This window comes from Rissa tridactyla, chromosome 5 (assembly GCF_028500815.1).
Source record: "Rissa tridactyla isolate bRisTri1 chromosome 5, bRisTri1.patW.cur.20221130, whole genome shotgun sequence".
NCBI classification, from domain to species: Eukaryota; Metazoa; Chordata; class Aves; order Charadriiformes; family Laridae; genus Rissa; species Rissa tridactyla.
In genome coordinates this window covers 64,411,567-64,433,540 of record NC_071470.1, presented here as the reverse complement: position 1 = coordinate 64,433,540, position 21,974 = coordinate 64,411,567, and the positions used below count along the sequence as shown (strand labels likewise).

The 21,974-nt window shown below is 40.8% G+C and overlaps 1 protein-coding gene across 1 annotated transcript in view; it reads right to left on the bottom strand.

The window, feature by feature from the left end:
* The window catches only part of SPATA5 (spermatogenesis associated 5), a 196,483-nt gene that overhangs the window by 18,870 nt on the left and 155,639 nt on the right, over window positions 1-21,974 (bottom strand). The window contains 1 exon segment of the mRNA XM_054203512.1: window positions 18,011-18,175. Coding sequence (XP_054059487.1) covers window positions 18,011-18,175 — 165 coding nt within the window.

The following is a 21,974-nucleotide window of genomic DNA, read 5'->3' as shown; positions in this document are numbered from 1 at the left end:
TGCCCGACGAGAGCAGGAAGGACCAAGCAGAGAACCTCACATCTGACAGGGCGATATATGCTGGCAGATACACCCTGTGAGGTACAACCAGGCAAGCTCAATAATTACAGGAATGGAGCATTGTCGAAATGGAACCAGCAATTCCCTAAAGGCCCTTTGGTTTCAGGAAAAGAGTGTGCAGGCTGAAGTCTGCAGAGAAGTGCCAGCCCCTGCTGCAGCACTAAGCATAAGCGAGCAAATTATGGTTTTTGTCGGTGCCTGTACCTCAGTGGGTTCCTAGGTCTGCAGAGCATCTTTCTTCCATTTAGACTAATTCTTTGGTTTCTTTTCTTCCTACAGAAAACAAGTTACAGCTTCAAACCACGTAGGGCTGTAGTTTTAGTGCTGCAGAATCCCCCCTTACCCACTTCTTCTCTTTCCTCAATTCTTCTCTATCTGATTTACTGTTTACTTACAGACCATATGGGAAACACGTTGGGAAAGCATGCATCCGGGTTCACGTTCAGAATAAATTCTTTTTATGACTATTCCCATGACCTGCAGCAATAGACTGGATTAGTCACCCACAACTATGTATAATCATACAATCATTTAAATACATTTTCAAAACAGAATACGTTTTAAGATACAGATCAACTAAATATTCCTCTATAGGCTTTCTAACACCTATTTCCTACAACTTTACCATTTCCACCTGAGATAGAAGGCATTATCTCTCAAGCATGGAGTTGATATAAATATAAGAACATAAACACATCTGAAAGTGCAGCCTGGAGACTATTAGTGCTACCTGGTCTGCTCAGTTTTCTTAAGAAAAGAATGATGAACTGAAGCAGGAAAAGAGCTGAAAAAGGATGTTGACGCTGAAGTAAAAGTGCCATCTATCAATAGGTGCAAAAATACCCCCAAAACAATTCTTTTATTATTCTCTGCCTGTTCCAGAAAACCAAACTCCCTCTAATTTTAGGTTCATCCAAAAGCAGAATTGTAAAAGCTTTCTGCTGAACAGAGGGTAGAATATTTCCCAAGCAGAATCTATCGTTTAATCCAAAACCAAATAAACAAAAGGTCAAATTCAACCTCACCCATTACACTTAGCAACAAAATTGAAAGGAAATCTTGAAAAAGTCATTTTGAAATACTTCAAATCTTTTCAAGCTGAAACATTCTGAAGTCTATTTATAATGTAAAAAATTAAGTCAATGACACAAAGCTAAATAAATTTACCAGAATAAAGTCTAAAATAAAATTTATAAAAGCAAAATTAATAACTGCATTTTTTCTATGTAAGTAATAAGACAGCTATGTCCTGTACTACTTCATCATCTTATTCAGGATTTTTTTTTTATTTTTTTTTTAATTTGTCATCAACCTCTGGGTTGAAGAAAAATCTGACTTTTCCCCTTTGCTTTGGGAAATGGTTCTGATAATCTTTTAAGTGCAGAATGCTCATAGCTCTCTCCCCCGCCTCCCCTCCCTCCACCGTCCACCCCGCAGAAGCCAGCAAGCTCATCTGCCGCAGGACATTCGCAGAACACCCCATCGGCCGAACTGATGGATCGCATCACGTTACAAGACTTAAACAGAACACACGGAAATCTTCCTTTTGTTAAAGTCATACACAAAAAGATGGAAAAAAATAAAGATATTTCATATGGGAACTTGGCTTCTTATAACTTTTTTTCTTACAAAATGGAGGTGGGGTGTTATTTCTACAGGCAAATGTTGGAATACCGTTGTAACCCTCTAAAAAGGAAAAGGGTGTTTGGTTTTCTTCTTTTCAAGAAATGCTTTCCCCATATGCTTCCGAGACAGTGTGGGCAGTATTGTAAAGTCTTTCCACCTCACCACAAGCTTGCAGTTCAGCAGAACAACTCGAGCAAGCGCTCAGCCGTGAGCACCTGAGCAAGTCTCCTCCTCGTCAGCACGAAGGATGCTGAAGGAGGAGGGACCTGCCCTCAGTTTTGCAGCAAAGCACATGGTGCCCAGCTTTCCCTTCAGTCAGCTGGCTGGCAGGCGCACGCAAGCCCGTAGTATCGACCACGCTGCACGGAAAGCCGAGCTGTTCCTGGAATAGTCAGCAATCAATCTCTGCCGGCCGGCTGGCCTCCTTCGCCAGCTCCATTTGAACTGGGAAAATGCGGTATCTGGAAAATAATTTAAAACTGCAAATTTCCTTTCAATGGGTTTTCTTGTTGTTCTGCTTGTTTCAGGGGAAGAAGGCTAGAGGGGGAAGAGTCATTACATGGCGAAAAGCAAAAAAACACATTTTCATGTGTGATTACTTATATTAATACATATCATTTTACATACATAGTACATCTACATATGGAACCTATTATTATTGAGGAAATGTTTTTTTAATGAGGAAGACCGAACAATACTTAAGAGAGAAAATGTTCAAACCAATGTTAATTTGCAGCAGAAGTAACAAAATATTTTAATAACAAACAGTAAAAAGACTGGCGTTGATACCCAGGATCAGCCCAGTCCTATGTTTACACCTTGAGATTTGATTTGCATGGCTTTTCCAAGCTTTGAAAACCTCCTAAGCTGAAATTTAAACTCTGACTCTGTCGAGGACTTTTAGGGGTAAGACCGGTGCTTCAGCTCTACAGAGAAACAGAGATAGCTCAGTATATTTCTGTTTTCCAGATCCATGGAAGCATTTTTATTCCCTCCACTTTTTTTACAGAGCCTGTGCCTGCCTTCCTTTCCTAGCCCACAAACTCATTCAAAAATAAATTAAAAAAAAAAAAAAAAAGAGAGATTTAGGTAATACAATCACTTCTGTATAAATGTAGCTAATTATATTCTCAATTGCTAAGCACTGCTTCCTCTCCCTCTCCCTGAATGCTGGGGTTAATTAAGCTTTCCTTAAATGTTGCATATGAATTAAGAAGAAACAAACAACAAAAAACCCTCGCTATTTTCAAATGAAAAAAAGCTGGGGCTAAAAAATCCTGGCAGGCTAAACATTAGTACAATAAAACTGCTGGGTTTTAAATGGTGAAAATAAAGTGAGTAAAAGCTCTCTGTTTTAAAAATGAGACACTTTCTTGAAAGGCGGTTCACTGTAGGAAAGGGGTACTTTCTTTCAGGAATCATCTCAAAAACAAGGATGAATTATTAGTATCAAATATAAACCTCAAAATAGACTCTGTTATCATAATGCAAATATTAATCCGTATTTGCTATTCCTGCCAAATGTTATCAGTGTTGTTCCGACTCGCAGGGAACAACCTGTTCTGTGTGGATCTGACTGGGCTAGGACTGGACTAGGTTTATCATTTTAACACCAGTATCGTTGTTTTGTTCACCTTAAGAAACCACAGCATGAGAAATGATTGGATACTGCACGAGTGCCTGCACTGGCTCTTTAGGAAAAGCCTTAGGAGCCCCAGCACTGGGAGATCAGTAGAGCAGCTCCTGTGGTCCAGGGATATGTCACTGCCCGTGGCTCTCACCACCTACATTAACTTGTCCTCTTTAGTTACTCTTGTCAAACCAGGGGTTTTCAGCACTTTTTTTTTAAAATCAGTTGAACTACTTTTCCTGTACTCTATTTTTTTTTAATTTAGCAACTTTCTAAGCTTCGTTCCTATGTTTTCCAAGTCTTTCTTTCAACAGTACAGTGTTAGAATGGCAGTGAAATCAGCACAAGACACTCCATACTGGCTTGATGCAACCTAATGGTTGCATCCCGCAGGAGTGATATACGCAAACAAATGCACGTCCTGAGAAAGACAAAATCTGTAATAACGCCCTGTATGTGTTTTGAATGCAGTTCCTGATTTTGAATCTGCAGAGTGCAAAACCTGTCCTACTTAGTACACAGCAAGAAAGAAGACAAATTATAATTTCTTCTGTTACTTAGGTGACACATAGATACTACCAAATGCAACACCGGATGCATTCCGAGTCTTGTGTAACAACAAGATTTCAAATTATAAATGTCACACAGGCATCATTTCAGGCTTTGAAATATGGTTCACTTGTTACCAAATATGATGTGTCAATTGATTTATCAAATTCACAAGAAAGAAGAAACCAAGCTATCTCCCAGCAAGTCCAGGACTGCTTCCGATGAAATGTAGATTGACAGAAGAGAGATTTATTACCATGGTTTCTTAATGCTATGTTTTACAGTTTAGGAAGCATTCCTACTGTGCTCCACATGGTACTTTTACCAAGCACGATAGGCTCATGTGGATTTCCACCGCCTGCCTGACTCAGTGGGTCATCGGCTGCCTGTGCACCTTTGATGCTGCCTGTCCGTTGCCCATTTCTACAAACTGAGCTATTTTTAGAAGAACTTATTGGATGGAAATAATCTCACGGGGGCAAGGGAAAAAAGGGAAAAAGAGAAGAAAAAAGAACATGATAAGAATGGCAGATTTGTTTTTAAAAGTCAGGCTGATCTTTAACGCGCCTACAGTAGCACTGAGGCCAAACTGAGTTGTACTCAATTTTACAACATCAATTAAAAGGAGAGGGATTCATCTGGCCACTGCTCCTCACAAACACTTATAGCCATGTCTCATATTAGAAACTCGTAAAAAGCAATACTGAAAGACCTGGAAACGTTGACAATAACTTAGCTTGGGACTACATGAAACAGAACATGCCTACTCTTTGATCCCATTAAAATGTAAGGGGGTTTCTTGGACACGGGAAAAATCGTTTTGCCGTATCAAAATCTAATTGCACAAAACAGCATTGGGTAGTTCATGCATCAGTTGGTCTGACAGCAGTGAACTGTTAGGAAACGACAGGCACGTAAGTGACAGCAGTAGAATATGGCTGCAAAAATACATTTTAATTTGAAAATTAAAAAAAAAAATACATAAAAGCTTGATGCATCTTCTGTTATTTCTGCTATCTAATTAATAATATACATTAAATTAGAAGACATTTTAATCTTAAGGAATTAAAGAAATAATCCTTGGATTTAGCAAGCTCAAACACGTATTTGATTTTAAGTGCATTAAGTAATTCCGTTGGTTACAGGGAATTTTTTATGCACATGAAAATCTTTGAAATGCTGTAGGGTAACACTCTAAACTTCGACTAGGCTAGAAATGAGAAGGTATTAATAGTCTGGCTTTGGTTGATGTGATAATGGTGATGAAATTCAGCTGAAAAGTTAAATTCAGATTTCAAACTCAGTCAGACTTCTTAACTCAGTCAGACCAATTTCTAATTAGCCATTAAGAAACAAATGCCTTCCTTGGTGCAAGACACGTATGAAAGTAACAAAAAATATGTTCAGAGCTAACTAGAGAACTCTTTTGTTCATGTTCATGCTTAATTCCTACTTCTCTAGGTTTCATGTACAAATTAGACAGCTTAGAACAGCAACCTTACACATCATTTATAAAATCCATTGCACATGTAGAATTGAAGGAAGTTGACTGCTGCAATACACATCTAGCCAACTGGAAGCCAGATAATGAAAACATTTTTGGTTTGAAATAGCTACAAAATGTAGTACATCTCCAGGATTACCTGGTTTTAAAATACCACACCTGGCTAGTGATTCATTTGCAGCTTTTGCTGCTTCACCTTTAATAGCAAATTCATTGCATGGGCTAGGGGATGTTCACTTCAGAGGAGGCGCTGGTAGACTCACTTTCAGCACTGCAAAGACAGACCTGTGTATAATTAAGTGCTAAAGACAACACAAATATTTATAGCGCAATATATATGGAGCACATCATCACCAAAACATGAATTTCTGAAAACCCTACATCTTAGAGAAATAATTAAATATATCCTAAAACCCCCTACTATGCCTTCATAAGTAAGAAAGAAGACATATATACATGTACACATTTGTAAAGGATAACACAAGTAGGACACAAAACCCAAACGAACATACTGTTACTGTATGAGCAGGTCAAATGAACGCGATGATAATACTACCGATTAATTTTTTAAAAAGTCTCTAACAAAAGTTGAAAACTTTCCATCACATGAGAGAGACTTTTTGGCTGTATTTATATATCATCCCGAGTAAACTGGCTGAATTGCAAAGACAGAACACTATCCTAGAATAAGGAAAGGAAAATGCTTCTGCTCAGGACTGACATCTATCAATATAGAATAGCCATTTTTTTGCCATTGTTTGAAGTAAGGGAAGTAATTAAAGTACGCAAAACCATTTTGATACCACTGCCCTATTTCCTGCACCTGTTAGTAACAAAATGCCTCCCCCCCACTCTATACGAGCTGTTCATTAACTCTCCACAATAAACATCATACTTCCATATCACACATTGCAGAGCTCCCCTAAACTGGGAAGTTGGGCAACTGCGTTGCTCCATGCAAAACCAGCCAAGTCCAGTCAGGAAACAGATTAATTTGAAAGCCTTAATTAATGACTGAACATTTACACAGCCAAGATTTATGAGTTATAAGGAAGTAAGTCCAAAACATAACACTCCCTCCTGCATGCAAGCTCTCTTTTTAACGGTAAACAATTAGCCTCGGGTGAGATACTGTCTAAATTCTCAAGTTCACTTTCTTCCTCCAACTTCCAAGCATTGAAAGAAGACAAATGAATTTCATGCTCCTTTTTCCCCCCCTTCTCTTCCATAAATATTGTTGTTAATGAAGACAAAATATAGATTTTTTTTTTTTTTTAAATAAATCAATGAGTTTAAAAATGTTTTTTTTAGTTCACAAGTGCAAAAACAGTACACGGAAAAAGAAGAGGAAAGGAAAGAAAAGAATGCTTCCTGGATGGGTAAAGTTTACAAAACTTATTTTCTACATAAGCTTGAATAAAATCATAAACAAGAAAATATTTGGTCTTTTAAATAAAAAGGTCTTTTTATAAATATATGTACACATAAACAGTTATTAAAATACATATAATCACACAAAATACTCTCTTAAAATCCAAAGAGATCCCCATTTTTCTTCCTTCAGTTTACTTCACTGAATTCACAAATACTTTTGCAAATTTAGTAACAACAAATGTTAGAAATGAAGAATAAGTTTTCAGCTTTTAACATTTTGACTATATTCCACTTCTGAAGAGAACTGACATCTTATTATGATGAGCGCTTACTATTTGAATATTAAAACAAGACTGCCAATTCTTGTTGGGAAGTCCTCAGGCCTTAAACTAGAAAAGTCAAAATCAAGAGAAGTTTTGTTCTCTCTTGTTTACGCTAAATTACCGGACACATTTTCTTGCCTGCAAATTTTGTTTCGCTAACAAAGGAACGCGGTTTGTTTCTTCCCCTGGTTTATATAACACGTAAATACACAAAAATGACCACAGAAATGGCACGATCTCATAAAGCGGTAACACGTCTGATTACAAGAGCCTGCGATGAGCCTGCATCCCTTCAGCCATGGTGTACACCCTCCCTGGCAAGGGATGTCCCCGAGACTCCTCTCTCCAGGTACACAGCCACAACCACGACCTGCAGAGGTAACCAGAAACGCAACCGGCATGTGGCTTTTGGGTTGGGTTTTTTTGCTTGCTTGTGGTGGTGTGGCAGTGCTGAACACCCAAGCCCCTATCATTGCCTGTCATAAGAAAGATCCCCAACAACCTGCCCTCCTGGCTTCTTCTCTTTGGTCCTTCATTCTTGGCTGAACGTGAAAGCCGTGCCTTGCAAGGCTGCCCAAGAGAGATTGAGCGGAAAGAGTTTTCCTGACACAGACTCACAAATACTTGTAAACATCTCGCAGCAGATACCCACAGAGTCTCATCTATGAGCCGGGTATATTCCCACCCCCCCGCCCCTTCATCAGTTTGTCATCAAATGGGAGCTCACTGAGAGCAGTTCCGGAAAAAGACAAAAGTTGGTTTATCCCAGTAAAAAGCACAATAAGACCAAAATATACAAGACAAAACAGAAGACAGATTGCTGCTCTCCCCCTCCTTTCCCTCCAATGCTGTGTTTCACTGTGCCATGTTAAGTATAATAGTAATAGCCTAGTTTTATCACAAATTTACTTTGTTTGCTAGGAAATTAAGTCTCAAACACCACAAAGCCAGTCTCTGTAAGATGCTAATGACTCTGAAATCATAACTAATCCCCCCACCCCGCTTCCCTAAATGAGAAAATAAACCATCAAACAAATAAAATCCAAAGCAGCTCTTTTAAACTGGGCAAAACGCTCTTGGTTCTCCTCCCCTGACAATGGGGATGTCAAGCCCAATTAGCGATTGCAGTCATCTTGGGTTTTGCTCTGTTTTCTTCCACTGCAAGTGGTCAACCCCAATCCAATGGCTCACTTCTATACACACAATGCCATGGACAAATTGCAGAAGACTAAGACCTGAAAGGTTTTTTTTTCCTACCCTACTATGCTTGACGTTTTCATTACCCAAAGACAGGAAACAAAAAGCTTGAGCTGAGAACTAGGTGATAGTTTGAAAAAGTTTAATTAAAAAGCAAAATGGTCCGCGGAATTGCTTCTAACATAGCTAATAATTTGCTGCAGAGTTATTATTGCACTGTTTCCATCTGCCAATAACCATTTAATCCTTTTGCCAAAGGCAATCTAAAGCTTTATGTATTTCCATATGTATTTAAGGGAAACCATAAAAGATAACTTGGAAATAACAAACTTCCAATTTTTGATATACAAAACTCTGAGCTACAATGGTGCATGCACCCATCAGCTTTTCAGTAGTGCCAAGAAACGTTACCTGACAGCTTCTACTCCAGGCAATGGTTTGAACGCTAAGACCAAAATTTTGTGCCAATACAAAATCTTTGTTAGGAGTCAAATACAAAAGAGAAAGCCAGCGACAGATAGCTCCCCTTAGAGTGCCGCCTTCAGTGGGATTGCAGCTCTCCTTCTCGTGGACTGCCAGTGTCCAGGCACGCTGTGAAAACAGAAGTTACATGGCAAGAACTAAAATTTCCCTCTTTGACAACCCAGCTTTCACTGCAAATACTTGAAAGTTTCTCTGTTCCCACATTGAGCATCAGTGACTACCTTAATTACCAACTACTTCTCAAACTGTTTTGGAATTACTGCTGAGCAGCTTAATCTCACCAAAGAGCCTCCAACTCCAACAATGACATTGCTAAAGTTTGTGGATAAAAAAAGAAAGGAGAACAAAAGCAGATATTTCAACTATTCTTTCCCAAAAAATCTCACTTAGAAAAATAAAATTCTACATAATCAAAACCTCTTTGAAAGGAATACAGTGGAGTGCATTTTCAAACTCAGATAATTTAATGGCATGACAAGTGTGTAAGCTTCCAGCTCATACACATTTTTAGGGATAGGAAATATTAAAATATGTTTAGATATTATTTTATTATTCATTATTAGGTTCCAAATTTTCACAACAGAAACAACTACTTCACTGATGACTGCCAAAGGCAAACATCCTATTTCATATGTACACAAAGAAACCAGTATATGTTCAAATATTTTAATTCATACACACACACCTCTCCAATCTTTGCAGTTCAGTGAAGTGTAAACAGTTAGTGTTGTTACTATAATACACATTCTTCATTCACAGCAAAAATACTCAGGTAGATTAATAAGCTTTTATACCTGGGCTCTATTATTCCTCTGCCATTCATTAACATTTCTTACACCTTGACAGCAATTTAACTGGCACAGTACCAGGAATACAAGTAGGTCAGCACAAGGTGTTCCTCTGTATGGTTTCATCTGCTATAAACATCCTATCTGAGTTAGCCTTCAGGTACTACATTTAAATATTCCTAGTGCCAATTAAGATAATAATCAGAAGTATTTTGCATATCCAAGTCCAAGTACTACCCTTATTTTTGGAGGACTGCTTCTGTTAAGGATGGAAAGGAAATTTTACTGCAGAAGCGGGGAGCCCTCCACAGCTCTCCTGGCCAAGCTGATGCCCGAGATTATGCCTCAGTGCTACTTCGTGGGAAACCCTCTTGAAATCCTCAGCATATCCAAGGGGAAAATTTATATACACATAGAGAAAGGTGAATTGAACACTGAGGTTTGCTAGTCGGACATTGTGTACTATCAAAAGTCATCATAACAGGCACTTAACCTAGTCAGACACACGCTAATCTTAAGGGCATGAGAAATAGCAATGGATATGTAAGAATATTTACTTTTTCCCCCCTGTTTATGAAAATAGTGGATCAGTGGTCTCACAGAAAACGAAACAAAAAAAACTTCACACATATCTTTTGCTAATGTACTAAGACGTATTCAGTATTTACAGCAACTTGTATACGTTGAGGATCTGGCCCTGAAGTTGGTGTATAAGAGTCAAGGATCAGGAATTAATTCTCTATGAAGTGCAATGACTTTTTGGTGACATTCTTTAAATTGTATGCCTTGTCTTATACTTCAGGACTACAATTGAGTCACACTCAAAGCAGAAAGCTCAATTCTAACCACATACCCTGTGACACATCATAACTTACAAGATCAAGTGCCAGCACTACAGGTTTAAATCAGAAAAACAGGTCAGTGTCAGGAAAAAGTGCTTAATTTTTTTTTCTTTTCCTTTTTTTAACATAAAGGCAAATTCTACCACTCTGAGCAGAGTGTTTGTGTTATGTAAATGAAAATACTTCAAAAGGCAGAAATAAACTAACATTTTCAATTCCTTCCTGATCATTGCAAATGCAATTTTTAGTCTGAGCACTATATACCTCCATTTGTGATCACTGGTCTACTGAAAGAGTGTACTTTAAGACATTCAAGAATAATCCCTGCTGTCTGATTAAAAAAAAAAAAAGGAAGAATGAATTAAATTAAAAGTTGCTAGAAATAACTCACAGGCAAAAAATAAAACTAAAAGAAAACAATAGCAGTAGCCTAAAGAGACATATTTTTTCCTTCAGGAATGAATTCCCATCTGCTTTTAAAGAGCAACATGTTTTTCCATTGCTGGGAATTACAGCCAAAACCAGGACAATAAAGCAGCAAAGCCACAGGCAAGAGCGGAGGGCAAGTGAAGCTGGCTGAGAGAGTATCAGTCTAGGTCGCTCTTTTACAAGCCTGTGTTTTGGTGACAGCTTAAGAGTCCCCCACTGTGCTGGCAACACACTCCCCTCTGCCATCGAGACCAAAGGGGAGCTCCTGGTAACGCCGACACATGCCAGGTAGCGTGGAAAAGGGAAGGCAAGGGCAGGGGAAGGAGGCAAACAGCATCACCAGCGTCTCCCACGGCCTCGGCTGCTTTGGTGAAAATACAGGAGTTTTATGAAAGTTTTATGAGCAGCCCCATCGGCAGAGGATCGCTTACCCCTGGCACCAGCGATGCTCCTATGGCAGGTTCTTTCTCCAAACAGGCATGCAACAAGAAACAACCCTTGAAAGGCACAAGGAGGGCAAAAGCAAATGCAAGTGCTCATTTACAGAACCTGGGTGGACGATGTCATTGAAATAGGTGATGAAGACACAGAAAGGAAGAAAAAAAAAATTGAAATTAGCTGTAAGATTCCTGCACCCTAACTGTTTCAGCATTTAGGGAATGGAAATGTTCAGCTCATTGGGCTGTATGGAGGAAGAAAATCTCAGGGTTGAGAAGCAAGCTAAATTTCATACCTCAATACTGCTTGGGGGCTTGTTCAAATTCCCTCTGGCATTTTCCCCAAGTTCCTCTGAGGATCACTGTTCTTTGAGTTACTTAGGAAGCAGTTTTGACTGTATCCCCCTGAGCTGTTAATGGGTCTGACCTTTGCGGAAATGCTAATGACCCTTCAGCCAGATGCATTAAATCTCCTCTGCTTGATTAAACTATTAGCAAATCATTATCTCCCTGAAGGATGAAATGTTCTTTCCCAGATGAGCTAGCCAAGCATAAATTTCAGTGCAAACACCCTCCTCTACTCCAAACCTTACATTTTGCATAAACGTGCTAATTGCCAACCATGCTTTATATACTCAGAGGGTGAATGCGTACAGTACTTTATCAGCCCGCTTAGGGTAAAACCCCCCACCCCATCTCTGAAAAATGCGCGAGGGGAACCAGATCTTTCTAAAGTGACTAAAAAGGAGAGTGGGAAGAGGCGGTGTGTAACACCACAAACTCTTGCGGTTCGGCACCGCCATGGCAATGAGTGATTGCCCTCGTTCCTAATCTGCCCAAGCACATTCTGCACGTACAAGGTTCTTGCGAGACCAGCAGTAAGCAAAATCCCATGGGAAGTCCTGTGCAGTTAGTTATTTCCTTTCCAGTGATTCATCTCGTTTATCCCAAACACTGACATTTGGAAAACATTCCGAATGCCAGGTATTTCCTCACCTTCCAGCCACCTGTGCCAAACACATCCTCAGCCCTGATAAACGTGTGTAGGAAGGTGGTGATCCCATACTACCCATATTGGATGAAGGCTGAATCTCTTTTCCTCACCCACCCACACAAAAATGTTCACTTTTCAATGAGTGATATAAATTACCAGATCCTCTGCATCATTCCAAGAGAAACTTCAGAAGTTTGTCTGAGGCTTTTATCTTGCTGCGCTTCAATTTCATGGCGTTCCTCACTTTGAAAATTGCATTTCACTGTAATACCATATCCTGGTGGGGAGCTAAGCAGAACTCCTTCAGAAAGAAAGCCCATCCAGCAGAGTCAGGCTGGAGTCATTTCAGCTCCAGATGCTTTAACTACCAAACTGTATTTTCAAATCACACACTTCTGATGAGACATACGCGTTTTTTTTGGATATATCTTAGAAGTTCAAAATCTGAGGGCCCAATCCCAAGGCATGTGTTGAGCACCTTCAACAGCCGTGGAATTCAGTGGGAATTGAACACGCTCTGCATTTAGCATAAGTAAGTATAAAAGGAACCAATATGCTCGTATTCAAAAATTAAAACCATGAGCTTTAGCCAGGACATGATTTGAAGGGTCTACTATTTATTTTTTCCCATTCCCCGCCCCCCACCTTTTTTTTTTTTAATGCCTTCACTCCCCAAAGCCCATGTCTCTTTTTAGGCTACTATACAGGATTGGATCCATTGCCCTTTAAAAATACTAAGCAGAAAGCCTTTCCCTTAAGTTTGCAAGATGTAAACTTTTCCTTCATGTAAAACTAGATGTAAAGAAGATGAACCATCCTAATTTGTCAGATGCCCTCTTTTCCCCCTGTATCTAAGCCCTCACTCACCTTTACTCTAGATGCTCTTTATACTAAAGAGACAAATTTTTCCCAATCTCTTAAAAGACAGTTTAGCCTCCTGCACACCTACGATGGAATGCATTCTCACTTCCTTTGCAGTTAGTACCTTTCTCTATAAGAAAGAGAGGAGTTTGTGGAGGTTTTGGTTGTCTGGAGTGTTTTTTTTTTTATTAAAGTTTATAGTTTAAATATGTCAATATCTGGTAAACAAGAACATGCATGTTTTAGAATACATATTTTAAGAGTCAAAGGCTTTAGTGGATTCGAGTTAGTGCGCTGCTGCAAAGATACTTTTTGGCATCAAATATTCTCTCATTTGAGCCAGAGCATGCCTTTATTGGCCTGCTTTTTTTTTTCCCCTTTCATTCTGCGTTCCCATTGAGAGTTATTGCAAAGTGAGAAAGATACTTTTTACATTAACTATTCTACTTCGACTAAGAACCGGTGAAAGATTTACAGGTTCCCAGATTCCCGCTTTACTATTGCGTGTCCTGTAAGCATGGAAACTGATAATACTATAGAAACAATGCCAGCTGTCACTTTCACCATGACCCGCTTTCCATCAATTTAAAAGCAGTCAGTCCCATTAGCTTACTTTTATAAGTGCACTTGTCTTAAGAATATTGTCATCATATCCATAATATTTAATTTTTTATTACTTCTAACCAACTCTAAACTCAGACCAACTCAACGCTTGATTTCAGTTTCTGCCTAAAACCTCCCTCTCTGCTACTGCCTTCTAAACCGTAACAAAACCATAATCTGACTGGGGCTCCCACAATATAAGAAGGTCCCTCACTCCAATGGGTTTGTTTTCCTTTTTAACATCTACTTTCTGGAACAATGTATTTCTACATTGAGGAAACACTGTCTTCAGCCCATGCTCATCCCTTTTCGCAGAGCAAACTCCAAGGGTTTGAAGACAGACACCCCCATTCCACTTAATTTGTAAAGGCAAATGATATAAGCTTTTTTCTCCCCACACAGGTCTAATGAACCTCTTTGCATTTATAAAGGTAGGTGTCCTTTCTCTAGGCCAAAACATTTGCAGCTACCACCTTTCTTCTTTTCTGTTTGAGATAACGTATAATTTAAAAATTACAGAATGAGCAATTTCCTATCAGATACTGTCCACGTGATTTTGTTCATACTTGCACTGAGACTGTTGGTGCTTTCTATTACAACAGAAAGCAGTCAAGAATTATGAAAAACCTAATCTGAACCTCAAATTAAAGAATTAGAGCACCTGAGTTTGTGGAAGGCCCATCTTTCCTAATGCAAGCTGGCTGTAGCAGCGTCATGAAAGCAAGCAAATGAGATCCAGAGAACTCACACTGCTTGCACTTTAAAGCATTGCTTTTAAGCACTGGATCTTTAATTAAGTGTACTTTATAGAAAGCACAGTGAGAAATCAGATAAAACTTCTCAGCATGAAGTATAACCGTGAAAATGCTCTAGGTAAAAGCTATGATCAAGCTGAACAATCTGCCAGTGAAGACATCCCAATTATACAAAACCATTAAAAAAGAAAATCATCAGTTTTATAAAAGTTGGATCCCCTGCAATTTTGCCCAAAATAAAATGCAGGAAGACTAGAATAAACCTTACAAAAGTTTCACTGCAGCGTGACACTTCTTGTTTTAATCATTTTTATTACTTTCAAGGACTAGAGAAAGGAATAGAAACTTCCTCCATGCCTGCCAGTGCTCCTTGCTAATGCTATAACATCTGAAGGTGCCGGCAATGCCAGTGGTGGAGGATAGCACAGCACATCCTCCTGCTGAGCCATGCCAGGCATCAGCTGCCTGGGAACTGCCTTCAGTAGAAACTTCTTAGAAAAAAAATGCTGGGGACAGAGACAAGAGCAGTTCTGACTGCTCCTCTGCCACACCAGTGAAACCTGCTGGCCTGCGTGTGAGGGCAAACAAGACCTACGGTTACTGGAGACCTGTCCTTGCAGCAACCACACCTACCCTGCCCATGGCTCCCTCACGCCAGCTCAGCTAAAAAGAGGTTGAGATTGTCTTGGAAAAAGGTAAATGCCTTCAGGGCAGAGATGAAGTCAAAGAAGTTGCCTTAGAGGGAGGAGGGAATGATCCCTGGTGTCAACACCAGCTCCAAGGCCAAACCTTGCCATTCAGAAACTTCTAGAAAGAATTCCTTACTTTCCTGATTTACAGATAATGAGGTATCCCTGAAGAAGAGCCTCAAGCACTGCTGCAGAGCACTACTTCAGAAGGGCCTGGAAATGAAGATCGAACTCAAACCCAAATATTTCTAGAAAGCTGAGGCTTTGTTTGACCTATACAATTAGCATAATAAAAGCTAACTGTACAGACATTGCTCCTCTAATGCACTTTTTTTTTCCTTTACATTAAACTTCACTTACAGATGAGAGAAGGAAATTGTAATTCACCCTCATAAATTATCTTCCATCTTCTCTCACATGAAACAGCGGGAAGTAATCACCCTATTTTGCTATCTTGATAGATCTTTAAAGGTACTCATTAAGAGAAAACGTACATCCAGCAGGTGAATAGAGATAACTGGTCATAAGTATGAGAGGCAAAAATATACAAATATCTGATCTGAAAAAAGGCCAAGTTGGAAGCCAGATGAATACTGAACTATCCACTTTACTTGCTGTTTATTCAGCTCATGTCAGGATGATTCAACGCATCTTTACACGCAAACTGCCTATTCATACAGCATCTTCCAGTCACAAAACCAAGCATTTTCCATTTCTTTTTCTAAACAAAGGGTAGAACAGTGGAATGGGAACTTGCCATTCAACAGCGGAAACTATTTGTAAAGCTGGGAAGCTGGAGACACTAGGAAGAAAAGGCTTTAATGAAACTGGCCACTGTGCGTGCCAACTGTCAAGACTTTTTATATATTCTTCCAAGGAACACTGACTGAGGCTTTTTCTCTGTTTACTCTTTACATCCCAGTTATTATAATTCTTTGAATGATGCAAAAGAACGGAATTCATGAGAAACGCCGTATTAAGAACAGGCAGGCTTTTTTTCCCCTTGCAACTTGTCTGTAGCTGCACTCAATGACCCATTAACTTATTTTTGGTTCTGTACAAAGCCAGCACCAAGACATTTGCGACTCATTATCAACTAAGCACAGGAATTCACCACTAGAGCCTCGGCTGATCCAGATCCAAAGGAAATCCCCATATGCTTGAAATTTCTGAAATACAAGCATTACAGTTGTTGCCTGGTAAGAAGACAGTTTCCATACACAACAGAGGATATGTTTATATTTATGTTTTTGGAGACTTGTAACTTAGCCAGAGACAAATAAATTTTCCCAGGGCAGCAAGAGTCATATCACTGACATCCGGGTAAAAACATAGTACTGTTTCAAGTCACTACTCCAAAGCATGGAGGCACGTAGAGCTGCAACAGTTTTCCAGACCAACATTTAAGTCTGCAACCCTTTTCATTATTGCCTTTTTTTCATTATGAGATCCCACATTCTGTGGCAAAAAAGATGTGCTACACAAAACAGCTTCGCTTACTACGCAGCTTCCATTCATTGGTTCCCAGAGCACAGTTTGTCCTGTGCTGTGGAGGAGGAAAGGTCTTCCTGGTTTGACTTTGGTGTCCACCATGAAACAGCTTCCTGAACCAGCCTGGTGGGTAGTCCAGACACTGCTGCTGTGTACGGCAAGGTCTGACCCCAACCCTTGGACCTGGAGCACTCACAGCAGTGCCCTCACCAGCCAGAGGTTACTAGTAGGCAATGCAGCATTTTCCAACATACCAGCATTGAAGTGATAGCAAAATGAGCAAAAGTCTTGCCTGGGAGCATATCCAATGACCAGTCAGTTGAGAAAGTCCTTCAGCATTTTAGGAACCATACAAATACTCCACAGTCACCCTCTCTTTCGGACCAAGACAAAAATTTCAGCTTATTTCCCTACCCTGGTAAACAGCACACAAAAAGATGGGGGAGCCGAGGCAAGTACACCACATTTTCCACTCTGCTATAGAAAAAGTAGAAGGTGACTATGTAATTAAAGATGGTGCGATAATGCATACACTAGCACTGGCTACAGTAAGGTGGAAATTTTAATTCTGGTATTTCATACCTTTTAAGAGCTCAAATTGTCAACCTTAATAACATTCTTTGAATTTTTGAAGTAATATAATTACTTTCAATTAATCAAAATGAGGAAAGAATGAAATATCCTTTCACGAGGCACTGAAACGAGTAATATTCAGGGAGCAGAGTGGTGACCACTAACGTACCAATGCTTATTATGACTGCCAGGCAGCAGCATCTGAGAAATTTTCTCCCTTCTACCCAGAACAGGAAATAATTGTCTGACATGCATTCTCAGAAGCTGATTAACTAATAGCAATGAGCTATAACAACAAGTGCTGCTGTGAGGTCCTAATTATATGGAATAGGAAATCAGGAGCTTGAAAGCGACTGGTGGCTCCTTTGCAATTCTGCTATGCTGTCTCATAACTGTGTCTCTCCTCCCTTCATCTGAGGCTCTCAGTCACAATCCTAAATGGAAAAGATCCCTGGAGACACGGGGAAGCCAAGGTGAAGTGTCTAGGCGGTCTGGGGGCACTTGCCCCCACCTCCCTCCACTCCTCGTGGCAGCACATCCTTCGTGAAGCCACTCATGATTGTACTAAGGCTCACCCTGGAAGAGGCCCTTGCCCTGTCAGCAATCCTCTGATGGAGATCTTGAAAGTAAAAAGACCCAGATTGTATTCTATTTTCTGAGCAGAAGCACAGAAATCTCTCAAACATTCCCTTTCATAATTCCTCACCACCACTTTGAGAAGCTCAAGGGATGATATCTGGGTGATACTTGATTTCAGTTTTGTGGACTAACTCCATGGCCATTACCGTTCAGAAAGTTTTACCTCTGCTCCTGAGTACTTTTCTGTGTGCTGAACGAGCTCCCCTAAGCAGACTTCATCGCTGACTGGCATGGACTGAAAATGAAGTTTGAAGATCTCCCCACGGGTGGCTGCATCTGGCAAAGGCACGTAGATAATTCTGTCTATTCGTCCTGGTCTCAGCAAGGCCTGCAACAAAAGCATCACGGGAAAAGTTATAGCACATGGCACATCACATCAAGAAAGTAAATACCACAACTCGATTAAAAAACACAATGCTGCCAAATAATCAACCATTTCCAACAATTTCTTGTGCAACCAAGCTGCACAAGAACAATCAAGCTATGTGCAAGAGGAGTTATTCTCCTATGTCAGAAAGGATCAGTCGCTGAAAAGACAGTAAGGCTACTCAGCTTATGAAATACCAGTTTATGGAAAAAAAGAATCATAAAGGAACCATACTCATTTTCCTAAAATAATAATTTCAGGCTTGTTGCAAGGTGTGCTGGAATGTTAGGACTTGGCAGAAGGACAGGTAGCAATGGACACATCCCAAGTTCAGATCTTCAATCAAGACAAGTGGAGAAAAAAAGTTTTTTTGAAGTGAAGCTTACATTCTGGATTCATGTTGCTTTAGCCCAAATTATTAGAGCTGCACATGCTCACAGAAGAGCAGATCCCTCTGACAGTTTTTTATTCAAAATAAGGTAATAACGGAAAGAGGCCAGTGATGCTCAGCTTCAAAAGGGGAGAGAAGAAAGCAGACTTGCAAAAGTTAATACATTTTAGCGTCAGCTTTGAACTGTTGGAAAAACCCTTGTTTTTCCTTCTCTTGTGCCACAGGACAACTGAAAATTCAACAGATGAATGCAGTTACAAGCTACAGCCCCAACTTTGCAGTTTCATATACGTATATTGGCCCTTGCACTTTGGTTTCCCAGGGCTACTCAGATTATATACAGGCTGGGGAGGTGGGAGGGTGACAGAGCAAACTCTGGGCAGCAGCAACAGACAACATCAGAGGGCACGAGGGCCACAAAGGGCAGCATGGAGGGTTTCAAGTGGATGGGAGGAAAGAAGTCTCTGGAAGAGGAGCGCGGCCTCAGGGCAGGTCATCGGGGAGACTGCGGAAACTCTGTCCTCGGGGGTTTTGTGGCTCAGCCAGATGAAGCCAAACCCTCTCCAATCCGGTGCTGGCGACAGTCTGACCTTGTGTCGGAGGGGGACTGCAGGGCCTCTGGAAGCCCTCTCCAACCCGTGTTTCTGTGTCTCTATGCTTTCTGGATGGGGTCAAAAAGTAAACATCTATATAGAAAACAATTATATCCGATACACGGGAGAAGCCAAGCTCTTAAATTTATGACAAGAGAGTAAGCTCTTTTCCCTATATTTCTAAAAATCTCTGAGATTTTTGAAAAGTCTACAGTAAAAAAAATAAAAAGCCTCCCAGCCTTTTTTACTTGACATTTGAAAAAACAAAAACCCTGTGCATAGCGAATGCACATAAATAGTATTTAAACTATTTTTTAAAAACTGAACAATGTTTATAAAGATTCAGCATGTAACCTAAATTGTTTTTACGTTATGGTTCTCCCTTGGGCCGAGTAGTTTGAGTTCCAGATGACTAGAGATATTGCATGGCTGTCCTGGGCTGTCAGCCAGTAAGTCTTTTCCCAGCCTGATCATGTCAGTGAAAGTCATGCTGAAAAAATAGTAGGAAAGAGCTTTCCTTCCTGCACAGCATTGATCAAGTTAACACCCTTCCTAGAGTTTCTTTAAAAAGACTGTTGTGGTGCTTCAGAGTGGAAAAAATGTATCCTGAATGTTAAGGGATGTCTTGTTATTTTTAAAACAAGATGAAAATGCTCAGCAGAAAGTGCATGGCACTGTGGTGTGTTACATCGAGCTACGTAAGGAAGGCTGTACCGGGAAGACTAAAGGTCCGTCTCCAGCCTTCTACCCTGTCCTTGGCAGTGGCCAATGCCAGATCCCTGCGAAAGAGAGCAAGAAGTAAGACATCCACTGATATTTCCTCAGCAGACTGTGCTACTCTCTGCAGCACTCTTGATATATTCACCAAAGAACTCAACCCACTGATGATAACTCAACCAGCATGTAATTCAGCCTCTAAATCATGTGTGTATCAGGATATTGCCATTTTTTGCCAACACACTTGAAAGAGAAATTTGCATGTTTCAAGACTAGGCTTGGAGGGAGAGGAATTATACTGCAATTGTGTTCTGCATGCTCTTAAGGAAATGCCCATAGCTAATTCTATTATTTAGAAGAAACAAGAAATGTTCACATGAGTACGGTGGTGTGCCTCTCTTAAATCAAGGCAGGTTTAATCAGGACGCCTAGATAATTAGAATGTTTTCTAGAGCCAGCTTAGCTTCACACTGATGAATGACCGTGGCTGTTGTGCAAGTGGGACAGGAAAAATGCTTGATGCCAATCGGCCGGGAGCAAGTGCTCCCCTGTGTTGCATCGGCTTTCAGCTCTGAGATAAGTCTTCTAACCTGACAGAGCACCCACGCTTGCAAAGCACAACTGCAGACATAAAAGAATGAATACATTTTTTTTTTTTGCTCAGTTACTAAAAATTGTATTTCCTCCAGTTTGTCCCAAATGTTTTGCATTTTATATATAGTCATAGTTGGAGGCCCAAGTTTTAAACATGCTATCATTACTTTTTGCTACAATCAGACCTAGGGACCTTATCCAAGACAGCCAGATGTGCTGGGAACTGTACAAAAAAAAGCACAAGTCAGTCTCTGCAGCGCTTGCTGCATAAATAGACAGAGACAAAAAGGAGAGGAGAGAAAATATTCTGTACTCTCACTTGAGAGAAGAGTCAAATTCCCTCCAGCCCCTGGAGAGAAAAGTACATTGAACTGAGAGCTGGTCTCCACCAGCCCTCCCGACAGTCCAGCCAGACAGGAAATGTTGTGACCCTGGGCACAGCCCGGTGGCTCCTCGCTTTGCTGTCACCACCCTTGTCCCTTTGGCAAGCCGCCAGCCCCCTTCCCTCCATGCTCTTGGGAAACTAAAAGTGGAGGTAAAAGGGTGAGGAAGGGGCCTGCCTTGACCCGTCCTGCAGTACTGGAGGGTAAATCCCTGGTGAGAGGCTGTAGGTGGGCTGCAGAGCTGCTCTGCTGCTTACTGGTCTGAAGGCAATCAGAGAGCAATGGCAAGTGGAGGCCATTCTCATTTGTAGGACATCAGATTGCCCTCTCAGGCTTTTGTTCTCTGCATACTTCTCATGGAGATACTTTTCCTTTTTGGCCAAAATAATTCAGGACTCAGAACTGAGCTGCACGTAGAGGTTGGCAACAAGGGAACATGATATCCCTCTCGATGTTTCTGCACACTGAAGTGTCCTCTGGAGGAAAATGAGCTCTTTCTGGGTTCCTTAGAGAAACCTACTGTGGCGTCTGGTGTGGACATATGCATCAGCGTTGTCAGCTTGAACACCAAGGCCCAGGTCGTGCTTACTTGCCCTGCTGGCAGCAGTGCTGAGTGATGGATGCTGGCACCACCTTTTTTCCTCAATGCTGCTTTTCTTAAGGACCTAGAAGCTACTTCTCTTCTCAGTGGGGTGTTGCGTGATGCAGGCTTCCCCATGGGAAGGGTTTTGGCGGTGGTTGCTCCAAGCACGCCATGACTTTCACAGGCCATTCCAGAAGATGGAGCTTCAGTCTTGCAATTTGCATTTTGAAAATCACCAGGAGAGCGATAAGGACACCCAGGTCACCTCCAGACCGGCCCCTCTGTTCACAGGGTGTGTTGGCATCCAGCACTGACCTATTGGCGAGGAGGTGCAGCTGCCTGGGATTAATCCTCGTTGCTGAACTGGAGGAGGAGGAATTCTGCAGGAAAAGGTGGAGAAGGAGGAATTCTGCAGGAGGAGAGGCAGGTGGGGGAAGGTGAGGAGTTGCAGCGGGGCTGCAGGTTCAGGCAGATATGAGCTGCCGGGAGAACAAAATTA